The sequence below is a fragment of the Kogia breviceps genome, chromosome 1, assembly GCF_026419965.1.
Source record: "Kogia breviceps isolate mKogBre1 chromosome 1, mKogBre1 haplotype 1, whole genome shotgun sequence".
NCBI classification, from domain to species: Eukaryota; Metazoa; Chordata; class Mammalia; order Artiodactyla; family Physeteridae; genus Kogia; species Kogia breviceps.
In genome coordinates, this window is record NC_081310.1 from 72660344 (window position 1) to 72681636 (window position 21293).

The 21293-nt window shown below is 44.4% G+C and overlaps 1 protein-coding gene and 1 long non-coding RNA gene across 4 annotated transcripts in view; one reads left to right on the forward strand and one right to left on the reverse strand.

The window, feature by feature from the left end:
• Positions 1-287: 287 nt before the first annotated feature.
• Positions 288-10087, reverse strand: TRIM45 (tripartite motif containing 45). Its single transcript, XM_059041391.2, has 6 exons — positions 9387-10087; positions 7006-7739; positions 5649-5778; positions 4695-4809; positions 2291-2417; positions 288-1273 (listed from the first exon to the last, which is right to left on the reverse strand). Exons 1-6 carry the CDS (start codon positions 9872-9874, stop codon positions 1125-1127), a joined length of 1743 nt encoding a protein of 580 aa, XP_058897374.1. The 5' UTR covers positions 9875-10087; the 3' UTR covers positions 288-1124.
• Positions 10088-10932: 845 nt separating this feature from the next.
• LOC131742963 (uncharacterized) overlaps positions 10933-21293 on the forward strand; it is a 35387-nt gene continuing 25026 nt past the window's right edge. For all 3 annotated transcript variants that reach the window (XR_009331624.2, XR_010840671.1, XR_010840669.1), the window contains exons 1-2: positions 10933-11291; positions 19489-19618. This is a non-coding gene — a long non-coding RNA (uncharacterized lncRNA). The remainder of the gene's footprint in view (positions 11292-19488; positions 19619-21293) is intronic.

The following is a 21293-nucleotide window of genomic DNA, read 5'->3' on the forward strand; positions in this document are numbered from 1 at the left end:
ACAAAACTGAAGATGGTTCTTTAAAAGACGAAGAGGGTAAGAGATGTGAGGAGGATGAAGGTATCTGGATCGCCTGGCATGAGTACATCTGCAAGGAATTTATGAGGTCCTATTTCAACAGCATTCCCCTTTATTTACTGACTACGTGTCTGCCCCTAACCAAACAGTAATCTTCTAGGCTCTGGGGTTATGAGGTGAACGTGGTGTAGAGGGGAAGTGGCGGCCCTCCACCTAAACAGCAATATCACATTATAATCCATTTAAAGTGTGCTAGCAACAAGTGGATAGGAGGAAAGGAGGTTTTTATTCTCTGAGGGAAATATCTAAATGACACGTAGCTCAGGGAGAAATAAGAAAGTTATACATCAAAAAGTGAGGAGCTAAATTACCCCCGTGAGTGCTAAATTCCAATGGCATGGGTACCTCCATGTCTGTACAAAACAGAAAGGAGCCTCCTTGGTACAGAAAGGACATTTTTTCTTTTTTTTGAGGGGGTGATACAGAGTTTATTCAATCAGATTTTTCTGTTTACAGCTGAGATCACATCTACATACTATATTGCTAGTCTACCCGAGTACATTATTTCTAACGCGTTTATTAGACTTAACAATGAATGGGCTCAGTCATACAAAAACATGCACACACTGACACTATTTTAAAACAGTAATGCATACATTTTACTCCTATAAAGCCAGCTTTGATTAACAACCGCTAGTTTCAAAGATCTGTCTGCTTTTGAAGATGAACTAAGATACACACTATGATTCTAAACTCTATTTTAGCCATTTTGTACAGTTTCTCTCCTACTGGACTACAGTATATATGTTTTAAAAGGACACTAATCAGGGGCACCATCTGGTATTAACTTTAACCAGACAGCTGACTGCCTCCCCTGCCCCCAAAGACCTTTGGCCAAGAAGAAGAGAAACGTAGTGTGGTCTCTGGTGCTCGACCACCTGCACGTACAATCGGTGAGTAACTCACAAAAAGGTATTTGGACTCAAGGGTATAACATAAGGCACTTTGTTTTAAATTCCATCAGTTTCTTCAGAATTAAGGTCAGGGGTCCTCTGGTGATCTGAAGCTGTGCTGGCCGCAGATGTGACCACAGACCCAGGAAGCCATCAGAGGGCCACTGTCCTCAGGAGACTCCTCGCTGCGCTCTGCCCACCTGCCCACGCGCATTCTGACTTCTCGGTAAACTTCCCACAGCATGACCAGTGGGGGCGCCCCGGGTGGCCTTTGTGTCCGTGGCCACAGCCTAGGTACCCACCTGCATGGTTCAAAGAGGAGAGGGGAGAACCACCATTAGAGGAAAGTCCAGCGGTTACCACGGAAATTAATGCTCCTGGCGACATTCAGACTCATGGACGTGAAAACGTCTAATAGAAACCCGGCAAGAGAAGAGTGTTATTTTAACACTCTTCTAACTCAGAAGGACTGGTTTGGATTTTTTTTTTTTTTTTTTTTTTGCGGTACGCGGGCCTCTCACCGTTGTGGCCTCTCCCGCTGCGGAGCACAGGCTCCGGATGCACAGGCCCAGCGGCCATGGCTCATGGGCCCAGCCGCTCTGCGGCATGTGGGATCTTCCCGGACCAGGGCATGAACCCGTGTCCCCTGCATCGGCAGGTGGACTCTCAACCACTGCACCACCAGGGAAGCCCTGGTTTGGATTTTAACTGTAACATAATCTAGATGAAAGAGAAGGACAGAGTGGTGGAAAGTAAATAGATTCTGAAGTGTTTATATGAAAGTTTACAAGAGCCTATCTTAAGGCCCACTTTTGGAGTAAGGAAACCACAGAATACTGAAAATAATTAGATCTCTTGCCTGAGCTGACCCTCTTGCCCACCCTCCCTTCCCCCAAGAAAAAAGCCAGACCTGGTTCAGTTAATGTATTCATCTGTTCTCCCATCCCTGCCTTGTTTGGAATTTCTGTAAGGTTTTAAAAGGAACGGAGCGGGATTACATCTTTGACACTGCTCAGGCTGTTGGAAAGGGTACAGGCTGAAATCGAGCATTCTAGGAGCACAGGGCTCCTAGGATTGGTGGACTGTATCAAAACTAAAAAACTCAGAACTTTGCAGCTTGCTATTTCAGTTTCCAGAACGAAGAAGCTTTAAATGAAACTTTTAGAACTGTGATATATTTATATGCACAGACTGCATTCCTAAAAACAAAGCCTAAGTCTGAACACCCCGAAGCTGGTCGCTGTGGTAGTTGATCCCGCCGCCGGGAGACAGCAGCAGAGGGACAGCGAGGGATTTCAGGAGTGACTAGTTCTCCTTACCCGGCATGGTGCCTCCACATGCACAGCGAGCAGTCTTCTGGCCTCCGCTGGAGCAGAACGTGCAGCAGTGAAACACGCCTGGGTGTGAGCGGTGCCGTTTCCTCACGGTCACAGTGAACGGTGAGCCCTTCAGTGTTCAGACCAAGAGCAAAGAACAGCACCTTGTGAGTCAACAGGGGTGTGCTGTGCATCACACACTAAACGGAGTGTAAGTCGCAGGGCCTGTCCCTGGAGGGACGAGGACAGCAGGAGGGGAACAGCGACTGGGGGACAGCAACCAGCTGGGTGCTGAGCTGGACGGGGCCAGATACAAATGCAGTGAGACGGGGAGTCAAGGAATCCGTGCTGCTCTTCCAGCACGCAGACCACCTGACACACTAGGAAACCCAACTGTGCTTTCACGTCACTGACCTTGGTCTCTATCTCCTCCATTCCTGAGCAAGCTTGGGTAACTATAGAGCACACAACCACAAGGTGAGGACATCTGTGGTCCTTTCTCCAGTTTCTCAGCCACACACCCCTTCCCCTCACATACTGAGCCAGCTCCTCTCCTTCCATCCCTCCATCCTAGACACAACTGCTTACCCATCCCCTCACTCTGAGTTGGTGAAGATAGATGGAAGGGAGGAAGGTCAAGAGCCTGTGGTTAATAATTCTCAGATTAGAAACTCTCCTGCCTCTTTTCCTTCAAGGATAACTTCCATTCTCCAATTTCGACCCTATGTTAAACAGTAAATATATAAGTGTTGCTATGTGCCTATCCCTGCATGAGAACCACACGTTCTGCAAAAGCACAAAGCAGAGAGGCTGGCACCTTAGAAGCCTTTCAAATGTTAAATCTCCCTTCCTTTAAAGAGTTTACAATCTATTTTAAAAACAACCTGGAGTTCAAAGCTATGGGTTCAAATTATGATTTTGCCACACAGGTACTGTGTATTGTGGCAGGTTTGTTTTCTCGGTCCACTTGGATGATGATCCTTATGCCTCAGTGATTTGGAGGAAAAGTGAAATAATGTTTGTAAAAATACCTAACCCGGGCTTCCCTGGTGGCGCAGTGGTTGGGAGTCCATCTGCCAATTCGGGGGACACGGGTTTGAGCCCCGGTCCGGGAAGATCCCGCATGCCGCGGAGCGGCTGGGCCCATGTGCCGCAACTACTGAGTCCGCGTGCCACAATTACTGAGCCTGTGCGCCACGACTACCAAAGCCCGCATGCCTAGAGCCCATGCTCTGCAATGAGAAGCCACTGCGATGAGAGGCCCGCGTTCCACAATGAGGAGTAGCCCCCACTCACCACAACTAGAGAAAGACCGCACACAGCAACGAGGACCCAATGCAGCCAAAATAAATTTACAAATAAATAATTAATAAATTAAAAAAAAAAAACACCTAACCCGTCTGACATCCTGTAATTAGGCAAGCAGCAAGTGGCTATTGAATATGAGTCTTCCTAGGGCGCAGACCACAAGCCTAACACATCATGATGCTCTATGGTGTTTTATTGTCCGTCAGTGTTGATTTTTGGTTGGGGGAAACCTGACAGCTCGAATGTCAGCAGAGATTCTGCTGGACATGTTGAATATTACCCAATTTTTTTTTTTTTTTTTTTTTTTTTGCGGTACGCGGTACTCTCACTGTTGTGGCCTCTCCCGTTGCGGAGCACAGGCTCCGGACGCGCAGGCTCAGCGGCCATGGTTCACGGGCCCAGCCGCTCCGCGGCATGTGGGAATCTTGCCGGATCGGGGCACGAACCCGTGTCCCCTGCATCAGCAGGCGGACTCTCAACCACTGCGCCACCAGGGAAGCCCTACCCAATTTTTAAAAATTCATAATCTCTAAACCAGAAAGTGTTACATGTATCTGTTACATGTATCTGTGGAGGTAACAGACAAGCATATACATATAAACAGAGTAGAGAATTATCTGAGCAGATGGTTAGGCAGATAGATGACTGGTCAGTCAAGAAGAGAGGGCATAACTCTCCCAATGGTGTTCCAGTAAGTCCATGTCTGGTCATAGTCTGAAAAAGCTGGAAAATCCTGAGCTAGATTATATTGCTCGAACGTGTATATGCTTGTCCACTGGTAGATTGGCCCCTCTGATGAAGGCATCTTTCCCAAATTAAAAATTCCAACAAACTGGGAGAATGATAAAATACAAGCACAACTGCCAGGAGGTAAAGTAGGGATAGAGAGTTCTTATGGTCACCAGCATCCTCTCGTAAGAATAAGAGCTGCAAAATCTGGGCCATTTCTAAAGCGAGGTGAAGTAAGAAAGAAGAGACTCCTGTTCAAGCCCTCTGTACAGCTGATCCTGTGAGAAATGTCTCCACATACTAAGATGACAAAACCCAGGGGGGCCAGGGTGAAAGGAGGTCAGGGAAGCACAGGTAAGGTCTCACTCACCTGCACGTGTTGTTCCTTGACACAGACGAACACAGTATAGATGCCAGGTTCCTTGGGGGTATAGGAAACGTAGTATGTCCCATCCTTGTTATCGTGGACCATCGTTTTGACTGGACTGGATGGAGGTGAGAGTTAAAAAATACCACTCATTCTCACAAGCCTGCTTCAGTTGCCCACTATTTTAGGATGTAAACGCTACACCAGTGGTCCCCAACCTTTTTGGCACCAGGGACTGGTTTCGTGGAAGACAATTTTTCCACGGATGGGGTGGGGATGGGGGGATGGTTCAGGCGGGAATGTGAGCGATGAAGAGCTGCAGACGAAGCTTCGTTCGCTTGCCTGCCGCTCACCTCCTGCTGTGCGGCCCAGTTCCTAACGGGGCTGCAGACCCCTGCCCTACACCATAAATCCAGTATTAATTTTAAATGTCCCCCAAGCAGCATGTATCTTCTACTTGTCTTGGAAATTAATTTTACAACAGAAGGTAAGCAACATAAATGCTAATTTAATCTGATGTTCTGATGAATTCCTTGAAAGCGTCACTGTTCTCTCCCGTCAGCTTCTGTTGTACCCTCCTGCTCTTAGTCCTCCCTCCTCCCTCCTCTAATTCCAGAGATGTATAACTTTGCTCCCAGCACAATTTAGTAGCAAAGTGAGGCTGAATTTTGAGAAGGGAACCATGCAGTCTAACACGGAATATTTTTCAGTCTATTCGAAGCTTGGGATGAAGACAGTCTGAGGGGCAGATCAGACCTTTGGGAGAGAACTGAATACAGGCCTAAAACCCACACAAGGAAACACATCTGGTCCACTTGGTCCTATTGCACTTTCCATTGGCATCATGGGGAGGTAGGCTGGAACTACTGCAGTTACAGCCCCACTACTGCAAAGGACCTCGGGTTTCCATTCACATCACCGCTCATTACCTGTGACGCCTGAGTATATAATACAAACCTGTCTTTCTTATCTTTAGGGACTACTGCGACTTGAACGTTCTCTCCTCCCCTGCCCATGCTCTCTCCTGCTGCATCCTTACAAATGACGGTGAAAGAGGCTGTCTGTTTCTCACGGGCTCTGTGGAGATCTGCGGAAGATAAACACTCCTTCCTCACCTCAAAGGCCAACTGTGTGACTGTATCCCCAGATCAGACACCATCTTGCCTTTTCTCTTTAGAACAAAAGGTTGTGTTTCCAGTTTCCTCCCTTTCTTTTCTCTCCCCCGCATACCTCTTGGGAGTCGCTCCTGGTGAGCCTGCTTCTGTCTCAGCCAGCAGCTGCCAGGATCCTGGACCTTAATATCAGCCTTAAGGAAGCTTTGAACATACTCAGGCTTGATGTATGTATTCAGAGAAAAAACCTCTAGACACCGTGAGAGAGGCTGGTAACCCCAAACTATCCTCTCTGAGCTGCAGATCCTGCTGGAAGAGGCAGGGGGTACAAGGTGACCACCTGGGACTCTTCATGCTGTGAAGTCCTCCACAGCATGGTAGCTGTGCCATGGTGTTGGGAGCATATTCAATAGCTACAGCCTCTGGTCCAGAAGTCAGATGAAACAGGCTTCTTAACCTGGGGTTTGTGAACTATGAGGCCTTATGAAGGGTCTAAGAATCTCCTGAAATTGTATGCCTAAATTAATGGGTGTTTCTTGGGGAGAGATCATTCTCAAAGGGATCTGTGACCTCCGAACAGGTAAGAATTCCAGTGCCAGTTAGGATGACTCTACAATAGAGTCTTCCTGTGAAGACTGATCTGTGAAATATATGTTTGATCAATGTGCTTCCTTTAGGAAGAGAACAATGTGGTCAAAAGAAATTGTTTTTCCCCTCTACTGACTGAAATGCCTACCATATTCCTTCAAATGCCAACATGTGGCTTACATGAACCAAAAAGGGCATAGAAGAGAGCAAACCATAATCCTGTCATCCTCACTCCTCAAAAACTCTCTTCAGAACTTGGTACAAGACATCCTCTCTGAACAGGCAGGATTCTGCCCTGCCCTGAGGTCTATGCTGTAATCTCCTATGGGCACTGCCTCTGTCCTGTCATCTAAGAGAAACAGCATGATCCTTGAGTTCCTTGGTAGTTACTACTTCTCCACTGGAAAAGGGTCAAGCTTCACCTCTGTAGGGATCTTAACTGTACCCTGACCAGAACAAATCAGAAAGAAAAGGACAAGGGCGGGGTCACCATCCATTGGATCCATATGTCTCTCTCCCTAGCTAAATGAAGGCCATGGCTTTAAAAGCCACATGTCTTTAACACCATGTCCTGTCCACTGTCCTCTCAATGCCAGTGGGAAACGCCTTCCTACCTTCCCCTTGAAGGACACATTTGGCTGGATTGACCTCTTTGGTATTGATGGCCCCATAAACTTCATAGCCACGGCACAGGCCTGCTTTCTCCTTAGGAGAGAAGGTGATCTTCTCGTTCACTCCAGGACGGGCACTATATGCCACTTTGTTCAACTTTGTGAGCCGTTCCATGACCACCCCTTTGGTGATGAGGATCTCCAGGTCGGAGCCATTGGTCAGCAAGCGCTCGGTGAACTCCACTCCGGTCCGCATGTCCGCCAGCAGCTGCTCCAGCTGTGCCTTCTGCAGCTGCAGGGAGTTTTCCTTCTGGATCCGGATGTCTTCCAGCTGCTTCAGCAGCTTGTCCCGATGCTCCTCGATGGCCTTGATGTAGCCCTCGGAGAAGGTGCGGACGTCGGCGGCCACAGCCTCCACCCGTTCCTGCAGGGCACTGTTGGCCCCTTTGATCTGTGCCAGGGCCTTCTCCAGGGCCTCCACGTGGGGCTGGGTGCCTTTGAGGAGCTCCCGCACGGAGTCCCCGTGCTTGTGGACAACGTTGCTGGTGAGGTCGCAGGGGTGCTCCCGGTGCTCCCCCACCATGCAGTCCCGGCACACGGGCTGGTCGCACAGCTCACAGAACAGTCTCAGCTCCTCCGCAGGGTGAGCGGGACACGGAATGGGTTTCCCAATCTGGCTGTAGCCTTTCAAGTCTTTCAGGTCCACCATGGGATGGTAAGTCGTCTTCTTCTGCCGCCTAGGGGCAAACAGAGTCGGGGACGGGAAATGAGGGGACAACTCTACTTGGGAAACAGTCGGGCAGTTTTAAGAGCACGGACTCTGAAGTCCAACAAATCTGGGTTCGGTTCCTCATTCTAATCTCTTACTAACCACATGACCCTCTCGGATTCCAGTTCCTCTTCCGTACCGTGGGGATAATACCTACCTGAAAGGGCTGTTGTATAGGATTAAATGACAGTAGGCAAGGGCTCTCTGACTCGGCACCTGACTTTGCCAGAGGTTGCAATGCTAAGGCTACATACTGGAACTTTCCCCAAAGAATTAATTTGTCAAGTTTAGGCAAGAATCCACAGCCTACTCCTGCAGCAAGCTAAAGGGGAGAGCACAGTGGAGACCCAGCAGCAAGAGACCAGACCTGTGCCAGATGGCACAGCAATAAACCTCAGGCAATTAAAAAACAGCTAGCTGGCCACGACAGTCTCCCTCAGCTTCTACCTAACACTCTGGTAAAGCATTTCCTTTGACTAGTGCCTACGTCACCCAAAGCAGCAAGCTAGAATTTTCCTGAAGAGTCATCAACATTATTAGAGAGAGCAAAATCAGTGGTCAGTAAAATCAAACCTCTAATTCCCCTTTTCTGTAGCCCTCTAGAGATTCAGGGAAATCCCTAGGAAACCATGGTAACTGTTCAGATTTTCCCCGTTAGCATTATAGCAACATCAAGCTTACATGACTATTCCTGCACCAGAAGAGTGGCTGTAGACAAAATAGGGTCAGCTGTTTAGCTAGCAGCAAAATAGTCAAAATACAAGTTAAAAATAGAAAGAAGACTACTAACTTGTTCTGTTGGTGAAGCCAGAAAACACATGGAAGGCAGAACTTAAAAACTAGGGTAGGCTAATCCTAAAACCTTGGCCATCTTACATTGTGATGTTCTGGAATGGGGGAAGGGGGTCTGAAAGGGACAAAGTGATTTATGTGACAAACTGTTCACCAATCACCCTAAAAGACATAATCTGCACCCCAATATGCACCTACCAGCCCACCTCACCAAGTTCCAGAGTAACACTAGGGTACAAGGCAAAGGCTGAGCTTGTGCCCCACTAATCAGCACCTTATACTGGGAAGGCAGCAGAGATTAGTAGCAAGAGTATAGAAGGCAGTCAGAAGATCTGGATTTTAAATTCAGTTCTGTTATACACTACTTACCAGCTATGGGACCTTGGCAAATCACATACTGCTAAGCTTCAGTTTCCTCAAATAATAAATAGGGATGAAAACATTGCCTGCTTTTCTATGAATTGGAAGGATCAAATGAGATCGAGGGCAGGGGCTTTGTCATTATACTCATTCACTTTCTCTAGCAACCAGTACAATTATTCACTATACAAATGATTGATGATCCAAGGAAAGTGTAAATGTGCTTTGTAAACTGAAAAGGACTCTGCAAACCTTTGATGCTATCATTATCATGGGTATTATATAAAGGCTGCAGGAGTTAACTACTGTTCTGGAATATCTGTAATCACATTGTATATTGCTCTCTGACCTTCCATGGAATTCAAGCTTTCCTTTTCATCTGCTCACCAAGGTTATTTCTCTGTCTTGACACCTCTTCGTACTCCATTCTTAAGCCACACCAGGTGGGGTATCCCATCTTTACCTATGAGCCTGGCAGCAGAAGTGGCAGAGATTGGCTTTGCAGGTCTGACACCTCTTCTCCACTTCCCTGTCGCTGCACAGGTCACACACCAGGCCCTGGCCTTCCCCACGCAGACTCTCCAGCATCACATCATTCATGGCCAGGTGGTCTGTGGTTAAAGCCTTCACTCCACCCATGGGCAGGTCCACCTGAGCATCACATACCGGACAGAGGATGCCAATCTGCGGCTGCAGAGTGCGTGGCTTGAGTTCCTGGAATACTGACCCCTCAGAGCTTGTGTCTGAGTCTCCCCCTCGTATGTCCACTACTGAGAAGGGTTTCAGCTGCTCCAGACAGGTGGTGCAAACTGTGTGCAAACAAGGCAAGAGCCTGGGGGCTTTGAAAAGCCCCATGCACAAAGGGCAGCGAGTCTTGCCTGAGTTTCCAGGTGTGGTCCCACTGGGGAGTTTGCCCACGAAGCCCAGCAGCGGCTTCCTTTTTTCTGCCATATTCCCTGCGTTTGTGCTCAGTATCAGAAAAGGCCCTGGGCAGTTCTATACTGAAGTAGTATGTGATTAGGCCCACCCAAAGAGAAAGTTTCCAAAACTTGAACAGAGACCATGGGGACTCTCCCTTTTGGCAAATCAAAGGGCAAAAAGGAAGAAAACGATTCCTCGAATGAACCACCCACAGGTCTCCGCAAGGCCCCCTCCTTTGCAAGGCATCCCATACCAGACACGCCCACGCCCTCCTCTGTCTCCCCAAGTCCTCCTCCCCGGAAGCGCTTACAGATTTAGGTCTCCAGCTAGTCCTACTGTCGACTCCTGAACCCCTGCACCTCCATCACCCTCCACTACCAGCCCCCTCCCACCGCCCGCCCCACTGGTCCCGCTCCCGACACCCTACAAGTGACACCCCCGCCCCCGCGTGATGAGGTAGGGGGCGCCTCCCACTCCTTCCCTCGACTGGGCCCTCCGCGGAAGGCACGCGGCGCACGAGGGACCTACGAGACCCCGCCGGCTCCTCGGTTGCCACCGCCTCCCCACCCTTAGTTCCAAGGTGCCCGACGGCCCCGGCCCCTCCTCGCACCAATCTCAGCCCGGGGCTACTCAGGCGAGCCCAATCACCGTCCGAGAGGGGCGGCCCTTGCCGCTGCGGGCCCCACCACCCTCCAGAGTAACACCATGTGCATCCAATAAGCTTTGGAAATTCCACATCTTCGCCTGTCCTCTCCGGGGAGGGGCGGGATCAAACTAAGGGCCGAAGGCGGAGCGGCATGAGGGCTTGGGCCCCGGAGGAGAAAAAGAGTAACGCTGGGAGTGAGCGGCATAGTATAGCCAGCGTCACCATTTCACGGCGACTGCCCCCCTCTCTACGGCTGTGGCGACCAGAGAGGCCAGAGTACCACTTAGAAAGCCGCGCTGATGTGCCACGGGGACGGCCTCCTTTGCGCCCTCGGATTGGTCCCACCAACCCAGCCTGCGCCCTCTCATTGGTGGGTGGCGCTGTCAGGTGGTCCCGAGCTCTGCCCAGGGCTTGCTGGGAGTTGAAGCGGGGGAGATTTCCTGTTTCCCGAGGCTTCGGACCTCGCGACTGGCGTTTTTTCCTCGGCACGGCTGAGAGCCTGCGAGTTCCCCTCTGGGCCTCCCAGCTTATTTTAGTTAAGGAGTCCCCGAGGCCTAGCGTGCTGGTTACCAGAGCTTCTAGAAGCGGCTTGCCGGCTCCTGGCATTTTCCGGGCCAGACTGGTTCTGAGGACGCGTCAGGGAGACCGTTGGACCCAGGTCTAGCGTTGCCTTCGTTCGGCCAGCGCCCGGGAGCTCGACTCCAGATTCCCTGGGGCTTGAGAAGCCGTTGTTTCGTCCGTCGGGGCCAGAGGTGCAGATGACTAAGGGGTTGTTTGTCATCCAGAATTCTACAGTTTTGTGTAAGAGAAGCAGGGCAAGTTTGTCCGCTGTTTTTATCAATCAGGGGCGGCCCGTGACCGGTCACAATGGGATAGTGGAAGGTGTTAAAGAGGGATGAGTCCTTTGTGGGCTCACAAACTAATGGGAAGATGAACACATCAGGCACTCTTTCCTTCACAGTTTCTTTGTCTTCTTATAGTGGCCTTACGAGGAGTCTCCTGATTTGGCCTTCTGGGGGATTTGCTACACCTGGGATCTAGGACTTGTATCTCTAGAATTACAGAAATGGTAACGCTCTGGCTCCTTACCCTCCACTTGTTCTCCTTATCTTAAGCCTGTGTAGGATGTCTGATTATCTATCTCATTGCTTGCTTTGTTAATGACTTTCCCTACTTGATTTGGACTCAATGGGCAACTGTCTCATTGATGTCTTCACTATCCATTTCATGCTGTAGACACAGAGCCTAGAGCCTAAGCTTTAAGAAATATGGAATCTGAAACAAACGAACAAAAACTTGACTCTGAAATATGAAAAGAAACTATAAAATAAAAATTGAAATGTTTGGCCATATCCAAAATATAACATGTCAGTGAGTCAAATGCCACTTTTATATGTAAATTACATGTAATTTCCAAAAGTGAGCATGCCTACAAAGGTCTTAAAATAGTCCTTACCTAGATTTCTTCAGCTTCTTGTCCTTCTCCATACCTGCTGGCTCAGAATCTGCTTTCTCCTCTCCAGTATGTTGGGGTAAGTCACAAAAACTGTGCAGACTTGGGTTTGCTATATATTCTTGCTCTGAACTTCACCTCAACCCTCCCTGATGCCCAGTCATGCTTTGCTTCATCTCTTATTTATGCTCTATCATATTTCCCATGGTAGATGTTCCAAGCTTCTCTTGTTTAAAAAGTGCTTTATAATTTACATGTTTATTATCTTACTTAATCTTTGAAAAACTCTCTGAGGGAAGTCTCAAGTTTGGTGGCCAGCCCACGGTAACACATCTGAGACTTGAACTCTGTCTTATGACGCCATGTTTAAGATTCTAGCGCAACCACCTCTCTACCCTTTCCTTCCCCAGCTTCTTAAGCATTGAATCCTTTATATACTCAGCAAGTAACTGCCTTTAATTGAGTAAGAAAAGCAACTCTCTCACTTTTTACTAAAAAAATCTATGATTCATCACACCTCCTTTCAGACCTCTCCTGACCGCTTTTCTTCTATTCCAAGTTTAACCCCACAGGACTTTTGCTCTTGATTCCAACCTTTCCTGCCTTCTCAAAACCTTACTATTCCTACATTTTCAGTCAGTCCTTTACTAGCATGTTCTTCTACCAAATCCTCCCTTGACTAGGCTGCCTGTCAACTTACTGACCTTTGTGACTCTCACCACTACATTTTGGAAGAGTAATCTCACTTTCTGCTTTCATCATGGTCTTCTCATTATCACCATCGCCACCCATTTTTTTCCTCCCCCAAATAAACTGACTCCTCTTTCCTGTTGAGACTTCTCTTGTGGGTCACAAGTGACCATGTCACTGGCCTTTTCTCACAACAGTCTCTTTAGTATTCACCATTGTTATGTACTTCTTCATGCTTAAAACTTGCTTTCCCCCTTGCCTTCTGAAGTACTCTCCTGGCCTTCTCGTCTCCTGGACTGCTTCTCACTTTCTCCGTCCTCCACTTTACCTTTTCTTCTTATACAGATGATCCTCAGATTCACATTTTCAGTACTGACCTCTCCTGAGCTTTGGTCACAGCCATCTGTTATAAACCTGTGCTCAAATGTGGCCCATCACCTTAAGCACTGCATATCTTAAACTTCATTGAGCTTCTTTATTCACCAAACTATGCTCTTTGAATTTTCCTATTTTATTCTCTCAAGGATATCATCCTTCTCCCTTCCCTCCAGTTTGAAACCTTATAGTGCTCTTGGCCTTCTTTCTCTTTTTCCATATCCAGGCAGATACCTTTTCCATCCCCACTGCCAATACCTTACTGTGAAGAATTTTCTGAGGATAAGGACATTATCACCCTTACTTCAAGTATTAGACTAGTCTCTGAATCATTCCTGCCCTCCATTTTTTCTCAGTTGAATTTATAGTTTTTCCAAATTAATTGTAAAAATATGATACAAATCAGTCTTCATTCTAAAAGCTTCTGTAGCTCCCAATCCCCATAGAATAAAATCTGGATTCCTTAATAGATCCGTAAATCTTGCCTTTTAGTTTACCTAAACGTTGCCAAGAACGCTTCTTGGCCTTATCCAATTTTGTCTTCAGAATTCTTCCACCTTTATTATTTAAACATACCTTCTCTTTTTCTTTTTTTTAAATTAATTTTTATTGAAGTATAGTTGCTTTACAGTGTTGTGTTAGTTTCTACCATACAGCAAAGTGAATCAGCTATATGTATACATATATCCCCTCTTTTTCGGCTTTCCCATTTAGGTCACCACAGAGCATTGAGTAGAGTTCCCTGTGCTATACAGTAGGTTCTCATTAGTTATCTATTTTATACATAGTATCATTAGTGAATATATGTCAATCCCAATCTCCCAATTCCTCCCACTTCTTTTTTTTAATTGACTTTTTCTTTTTTTAATTGAAGTATAGTTGTTTTACAATGTTGTGTTAAATTAAGCTGTAGAGCAAAGTGATTCAGTTATACATGTATATACATTCTTTTCCATTATGGTTTATCACAGGATATTGACTATAGTTCCCTGTGTTATACAGTAAAGACCTTGTTGTTTATCCATTCTATGTATAATAGCTTACATCTGCTAACCTCAGCCTCCCACTCCATCCCTCCCCAACCTATCCTCCCCCTTGGCAACCACAAGTCTGTTCTTTATGTCTGTGAGTCTATTTGTGTTTCGTAGATAAGTTCATTTGTGTCATATTTTAGATTCCACATATAAGTGATATCATATGGTATTTGTCTTTATCTCTCTGACTGACTTTACTTAGTATGATAATCTCTAGTTCCATCCATGTTGCTGCAAATTGCATTATTTTGTTCTTTTTTATGGCTGAGTAGTATTCCATTGTGTTATATATATGTACTGCATCTTCTTTATCCATTCATCCGTCAGTGGACATTTAGGTTGTTTCCATGTCTTGGTTATTGTGAATAGTGTTGCTGTGAACATAGGGGTGCATGTATCTTTTTGCATTATAGTTTTGTCTGGTTATATGCCCAGGAGTAGGATTACTGGATCATATGGTAATTCTATTTTTAGTTTTTTTGAGGAATCTCCATTCTGTTTTTCTATAGTGACTGCACCAACGTACATTTCCACCAACAGTATAAGAGCATTCTCTTTTCTCCACACCCTCTTCAGCATTTGTTATTTGTAGACTTTTTAACAATGGCCATTCTGACCAGTGTGAGGTGGTACCTCATTATAGTTTTGATTTGCCTTTCTCTAATAATTAGCAGTGTTGAATATCTTTTCATATGCCTGTTGGCCATTTGTATTTCTTCTTTGGAGAAATGTTTATTTAGGTCTTCTGCCCATCTTTTGATTGGGTTGTTTGTTTTTTGTTGTTGTTGAGTTGTATGAGTATACTTTGGAAATTACAGAGATTTGGAAATCTCTTGTCTGTTGCATCATTTGCAAATATTTTCTCCCATTCGGTGGGTTGTCTTTTCATTTTGTTGATGGTTTCCTTTGCTGTGCAAAAGCTTGTAAGTTTGATTAGGTCTCATTTGTTTATTTTTGTTTTTATTTCTATTGCCTTGGGAGACTGACCTAAGAAAACGTTGGTATGATTTATGTCGGAGAATGTTTTGCCTATGATCTTTTCTAGGAGTTTTAAGGTGTCATGTCTTATTTGTAAGTCTTTAAGCCATTTTGAGTTTATTTTTGTATATGGTGTGAGGGTATGTTCTAACTTCATTGATTTTCATGCGGTTGTCCAACTTTCCCAACACAACTTGCTGAAGAGACTTTTTTCCATTGTGTATTCTTGCCTCCGTTGTTGAAGATTAATTAACTGTAGGTGTGTGGGTTTATTTCTGAGCTCTCTATTCTGTTCCATTGATCCATATGTCTGTTTTTATGCCAGTACCATGCTGTTTTGATTATTGTACCTTTGTAGTACAGTTAACAATTAACAGTTAAGTCTGAAGTCTGGGAGGGTTATGCCTCCAGCTTTGTGCTTTTTCCTTAGGATTGCTTTGGCAATTCTGGGTCTTTTATGGTTCCATATAAATTTTAGGATTATTTGTTCTAGTTCTGTGAAAAATGTCATGAGTAATTTGATAGGGATTGCATTAAATCTGTAGACTGCTTTGGCTAGTATGGCCATTTAAACAATATTAATTCTTCCCATCCAAGAGTGTGGGATATCTTTCCATTTCTTTGAATCATCTTCAGTTTCCTGTATTAATATTTTATGGTTCTTGGCGTATAAGTCTTTCACTTCCTTGGTCAGGTTTGTTCCTAAGTATTTAATTTTTTTTGGTGCCATTTTAAAAGGTATTGTTTTTTTTACATTCCCTTTCTGATATTTCATTGTTAGTGTAAAGAAATGCAACCAATTTCTGAAACATACCCTTCCTTCTATGTTACGCTGCTTCACACTACTTCCGTGAAACTTTCCCTGTTATTTCAGAGCTCCAGATTTGACTCCAATAGCTCTTCTCCGTATACTTTCCACTTTTCAGTTTGTGCTACATCTGGTATTAAACCTTTTTATTTATTATGCATGTATTGATATATGTATACATATATATACACATACACACATACATTCTTTGTCTATTAAGATGAAAAACCCTTGGCAACCAATCCTGTGCCTACACAGTAGACATCTAATAAAGACTTACTAGTGATGAGGCAAATAAATGATCTCAAAGTAGAACAAATGGGATGACCTGCAACCAAGAGTTTTGTGGATAATGCAGACCATAAATGATATGGGGTGAGATTAAGGGAGAGGATTATATAAGTATTCTACTTTCCAAGAATTAGTGTTTTGTTCCATGCTCACATACTGCTTCATCTTTCTGGGGACCCCAGGCAGAAAATAGTTATAGGGAAGTGCAGTCATGGGATCAGAGGAACAGGACTGATGTAAGTGACCAGGTCCATCAAGGTGTCTAAGGAGTTTCAGCCCACTCCTGTAGCCCAAGACAGGGAATGTACCAAAGACAAGAAGACTAGGAAGGCAAGATGACCCATCAGGAAACCAGGCAGGTCTGGACTAGACAGTATGCCTGATCATCACCACCAGCCATGGAGTGAATGTATAGAAAGTGAACCAGAGAGCCATGTCGGACTTATCTTTCAACATTATAGCTGTTTCTGTCACTCACCATCCTTCCTCCTTCCTTATTTCAGAGCAAGGACAGTCCTTTCTCCTAAGATCTGTGTTCTGAAGCCCAGTCTCATCTGCCTCCTCCTCCTCTCTCTTCATACTTCCTTTTTTAAAAAATTAAATTAAAATTTCTAGCTTCATTGAGATATATTTGACATATAATACTGTATAAGTTTAAGGTGTACAACTTGTTGATTTGATACATTTATGTATTACAAAATAATTACCAACATAGCTTAGCTAACACCTGCATCATACCACATAATTACCATTTCTTTTTTGTGGTGAGAACCTTTGAGATCCACTCTCAGCAACTTTCAACTATACAACACACTATTGTTAACTGTAATCACCATGCTGTACATTAGATCCCCAGAACTTATTCCTCTTATAACTGTAAGTTTGTACATTTGATCACCATCTCCTGTTTTCCCCTGCCACCTACCCCTAGTAACTACCAGTCTAGTCTGTTTGTATCAGTTTGGCTTTTTCAGATTCCACATGTAATTGATATCATACTTGCTGGTGGATTTTCTTTCAGCTCATACCCATGCTTCACTCTCTTCTTCTACCCTACAACCTGTCTTGAGCTCCTGATTTTGCTCTGCCTCTTAAAAAGAATAGTCTACACTTGTTTCTCTAATTCTCCTCACATTTTACTCCTAAACAGAGTACAGTCTGGCTTTTCCTCTCACCATTCCCTGAAATTGCTGTTGCCAAAGTCTCTGATAACTTCCCACTTGCTGTATCCAGTGGATACTTTTCAGCTATTATCTATAGAATTTGCTCTAGCTTTTGACATTGACAATTTCTTCTTGAAACTTCCCCCTGTTTGGTTGCTGTAACACTCTTCTTGATCTTCTCTCCTCTTCCTGCCCCTCTAATCACTCCTTTTCTTTCTCCTTGCGGTGTACTACTTCCTCTATGTGACTTTTAAACGTTATTTCCCAGGGCCCTTTAGCCCTCCTCCACTGTTTAAAAAATAAAAATAAAAAAACTTTTCATCTTCCCTTGGTTGTTGTGGGATTTGCAGGTGAAAGCTCCAGCCCACTTCAGGGAGCAGCTCCCTCCCTGCTCTTCCTGCTTTACTTCAAATTCTTATCATACTTTGTTTGGATTACAAATTAGTGTTTCCAATCCATTCGCTATAATCCTGTTAGAGATCTTTCTGAAACTACATTTTGATCATGATCTTCATTGGCTATTCAGTACCTTCATTTATTCATCAAATATCATTTAAGCACCTGGAATATGTTTTCCCCAAATGTCTTCGTGGCTTGCTCTCCACTAGAATAATCAATTCTGTGAAGGGAGGGACTTTTGACTCTGCCAGGATTTATCATTGTGTAGAACAAGCAAAAATCCCTGCTCTCATGTGGATTATCTTCTAGTAGGGGTTTGACTCTACCTCTGCCAGCCCAGCCAAGTTCATTTCTTGCACTGCCCCACCCTGATCTCACCATGCACCCTGAGCTTCTGCCTCTTTTATAATTGTACAAGCTACTTGCTTTGCTTAGGACACCCTGCTCATTCTCCTTGCCTAGTTAATTCCTACCCATTGGTCAAAGCTCAGGTTTCAGACGTCAGCTTTTCTAGGAATCCTTCATTGATCAAGTCTTTATTACGTGCTGCTCTATGTGCTACCCTTGGTACTCTGTGATGACCTCTAATAAGCCTTTAACATTCTGCATTTCAATTATACTTGCTTGTCCGTTTCTGCCCGCTGCCCTCACTACACCCCACCCCTCCCACACTAAGAACAAGGGACAGTGTTTTATTTCTGCATTCCCAACATTGGGCACATGTCTCATAGTATGGTTTACTAAATGTTCCATATGTGAATAAATGGCCTAGATTCATGTTTAATTTCTAAGAAACTGATCATAATGACAGGATAGATGATTGGAGAAATTTATTGTTTATTTCAGTAGGTCATTTTTGCTTTCTGATTCTTTTTTTCCAAGAGGCTGAGTCTTTAGTGCCATCTAGTGGAAGTAGCTGCAATAAAAAGCTATGCTACTGGTAAAGCTTGGACAGTGCACGCTGTTCTATCTCGTTTATTTTGAACAGAGACATAGAAGGTAGAACTTGGTCGCATTGCATTATTGGCGCTTTGATTTACATCTAGAAATTCACTGTACCCTGAGATTATTCTAATTGTGAGATCTAGCAAGTATAAATACTCCCTTATACTGGATATTTTCTGATAAATGGGAAACTCCTCAACTTTGAGGTGTACGATGCAGTGGCTAGAATGATCTGAGCTTTGAGGCTCTTCTTGTGTAACTGCTTTTAGGTCAGACTGGAAGTAAACAAGAACTAAGTTCCGTTATTACTTAACTACCTACCTTTTCAGAAAAAAAATTTTTCGCTGTCTTATCCAAGATCTTCTGGCTCTTCTCACTTGACTCCTAATCATCTGACCAAATTCTCTGCCATTACCCCAGACATTCTATAGTTGTTGTAGTCAGGAAGCTGCATCCAGTCTTAATTGGTTTGGCATAAATATTAACTATTCTTAGACTATTTATACAGCACACTCTATTCATATCTTTATGTAAATTCCTTTGCTATATTTATCATTTAATAAAACTCATTAACCATTTAAAACGCATCCGATACATTATATTAAATTAATGTGGATAAATGCTTTGTGATCATATCTCATATAAATTTATCTTCTATATAAAATATACATGATTAAATCAGTAATAATATAAAGAAAATGGCATATTTGGAGATTAGTGATGATTCTCGTGATTCAAATTAGAGCAGCAGTTGTGGAGTGCTTATTCTGTTATATTAGAGAATGGATCATAAAAGTCATGCTTTGCACTCTTTATAATGTTGCATTATAATTTAACATATGCTATTTCTTTTTCCTCTTAGGATTCTTTTGTGATTTATATTTAATGAATGTGTCAACTTCCAAGATTAATCATGAAAATTTTGATTTGGAAGAGACCCTTTGTTTGGAATATGTTTGCCCTAGGTATCTTTATGGTTCTCTACCAAAATGGTAAGTCTTTGAGGGCAAGGACTATTGTCTATTAAATTCTATGTCTATCCACAGTATCTAGATGCATGCCTGTCCCATAGTTGGAGCCCAATAATTATTAATTGAATGGATGTATGAGAAAATTGAGGCATGGCTAGGTAAAGACATTGGCTTAAGGTCACACAAGAAGTTAGTGGTAGGGCTGGGCAAGAGTCCATGTTTTCTGACTGCTACTCTGTTGAGTGATTCAATACAACACCTCGTCTCTAATCAGTGCTGCTTTTAAACCAGGCCCCTGGGTCCCCCGCCCTGGGTCCTTTGCTTTGAAAGGACCCACTGTGACCATTCTCCAGTTACATCCCTTCCCAGGGGCCAAGATATTCTAAGAGTACTCTCCCCACTACTCTCCACCTGCCCCACCACCCATTGACACACACACATTCCAGAGGATACTCTAGCTACCAGGGTTTCTTGAAATTCCCTGACAGATAGCTGGAAGCCCACTTCCAGGGCCTGTGCTGGCTCTTCTTCAGTTATAGACAGGATAAGTGTGCCCACACCTAGGCCTCAGGAGTGGTAAAGGCCAGCTGTTGTGGGTGGTGGAGCTTGATCAAGTTTGTTGGGATAGCCACACAAATGTGTGTGAGGCCCTCTGTTGGGTGGAAGGAGGAGAACAGATCATGGGCTGTTTGCATCTGTTTCTCCTCTTGCTCATGGTCCCTCAAATGTTAGGGGCAGGCCTACCTCCATAATAAATATGGTTCTCCCCACATATTAAATGTCATTTAAACCAGCACTGAGTGAATACCTGTATGGTGCCAGACGCTGCGCTAGGCATTTTCAAATGTATTTTCTCATTTATGCGTTACTCTTAGGAAGACTCAGAAGTGACTTGCCTAAAGACCCACAGCTGACTAGGTGCAGAGCTAAATGCATAGCAGTATCTTCAGGAAGAGTTAAATGCTCTGTACTTAACAAGACACACACACACACATGTGTATATAATGTAATTATATATATAGTTATATATTTTACATATATATTATATTAAAATGTATATTTATCATATATATGCACGTGTATGTACATGTCTGGGGGTGTATGTGTGTTACATACATACATACATTGTGTGTATATAGATTTTTTTCATTGATAAAACAATGTTTGATAAAAACACTTGAACAATTTAAGAAAGTGTAAGTAAATAGTAAATCTCCCATGCCATGCCTTGAGTCAGAGACAACCAATTAACTTTTCTGTTGTTGTTGTTGTTAAAGATAATCATATATTTAAAAACTTACCACCAACAATTTTTTTTTTTTTTTTTGGTACATGGGCCTCTCACTGTTGTGGCCGCTCCCGTTGCTGAGCACAGGCTCCGGACGCACAGGCTCAGCGGCCATGGCTCACGGGCCCAGCCGCTCCGCGGCACGTGGGATCTTCCCAGACTGGGGCACGAACCCGTGTCCCCTGCGTCGGCAGGCAGATTCTCAACCACTGCGCCACCAGGGAAGCCCCCACCAACCATTTTTGAACTTTTTTTATTTGGACAACTTTAGATATAAGCTGTGTACAAGTTGAGAGAAAAGTATAACACAGTCCCAAGTACCCATCATTCAGCTTCACCAGTTAATGGCATTCTGTCATTCTTATATATTTCTCCAACTTTTATTATCATTTTTCTTTTTTGGAGTAT

Bases quoted from the DNA above. Each gene is read 5' to 3' on its own strand.
- TRIM45 (XM_059041391.2), bottom strand. From the start codon at position 9,874: ATGGCAGAAAAAAGGAAGCCGCTGCTGGGCTTCGTGGGCAAACTCCCC. The intron at 7,740-9,386 runs GTAAAGATGGGA...GTTTGCCCCTAG, and splicing joins TTCTGCTGCCAGGCTCATAG to GCGGCAGAAGAAGACGACTT. The intron at 2,418-4,694 runs GTGAGTGAGACC...TGAACACTGAAG, and splicing joins TCAAGGAACAACACGTGCAG to GGCTCACCGTTCACTGTGAC.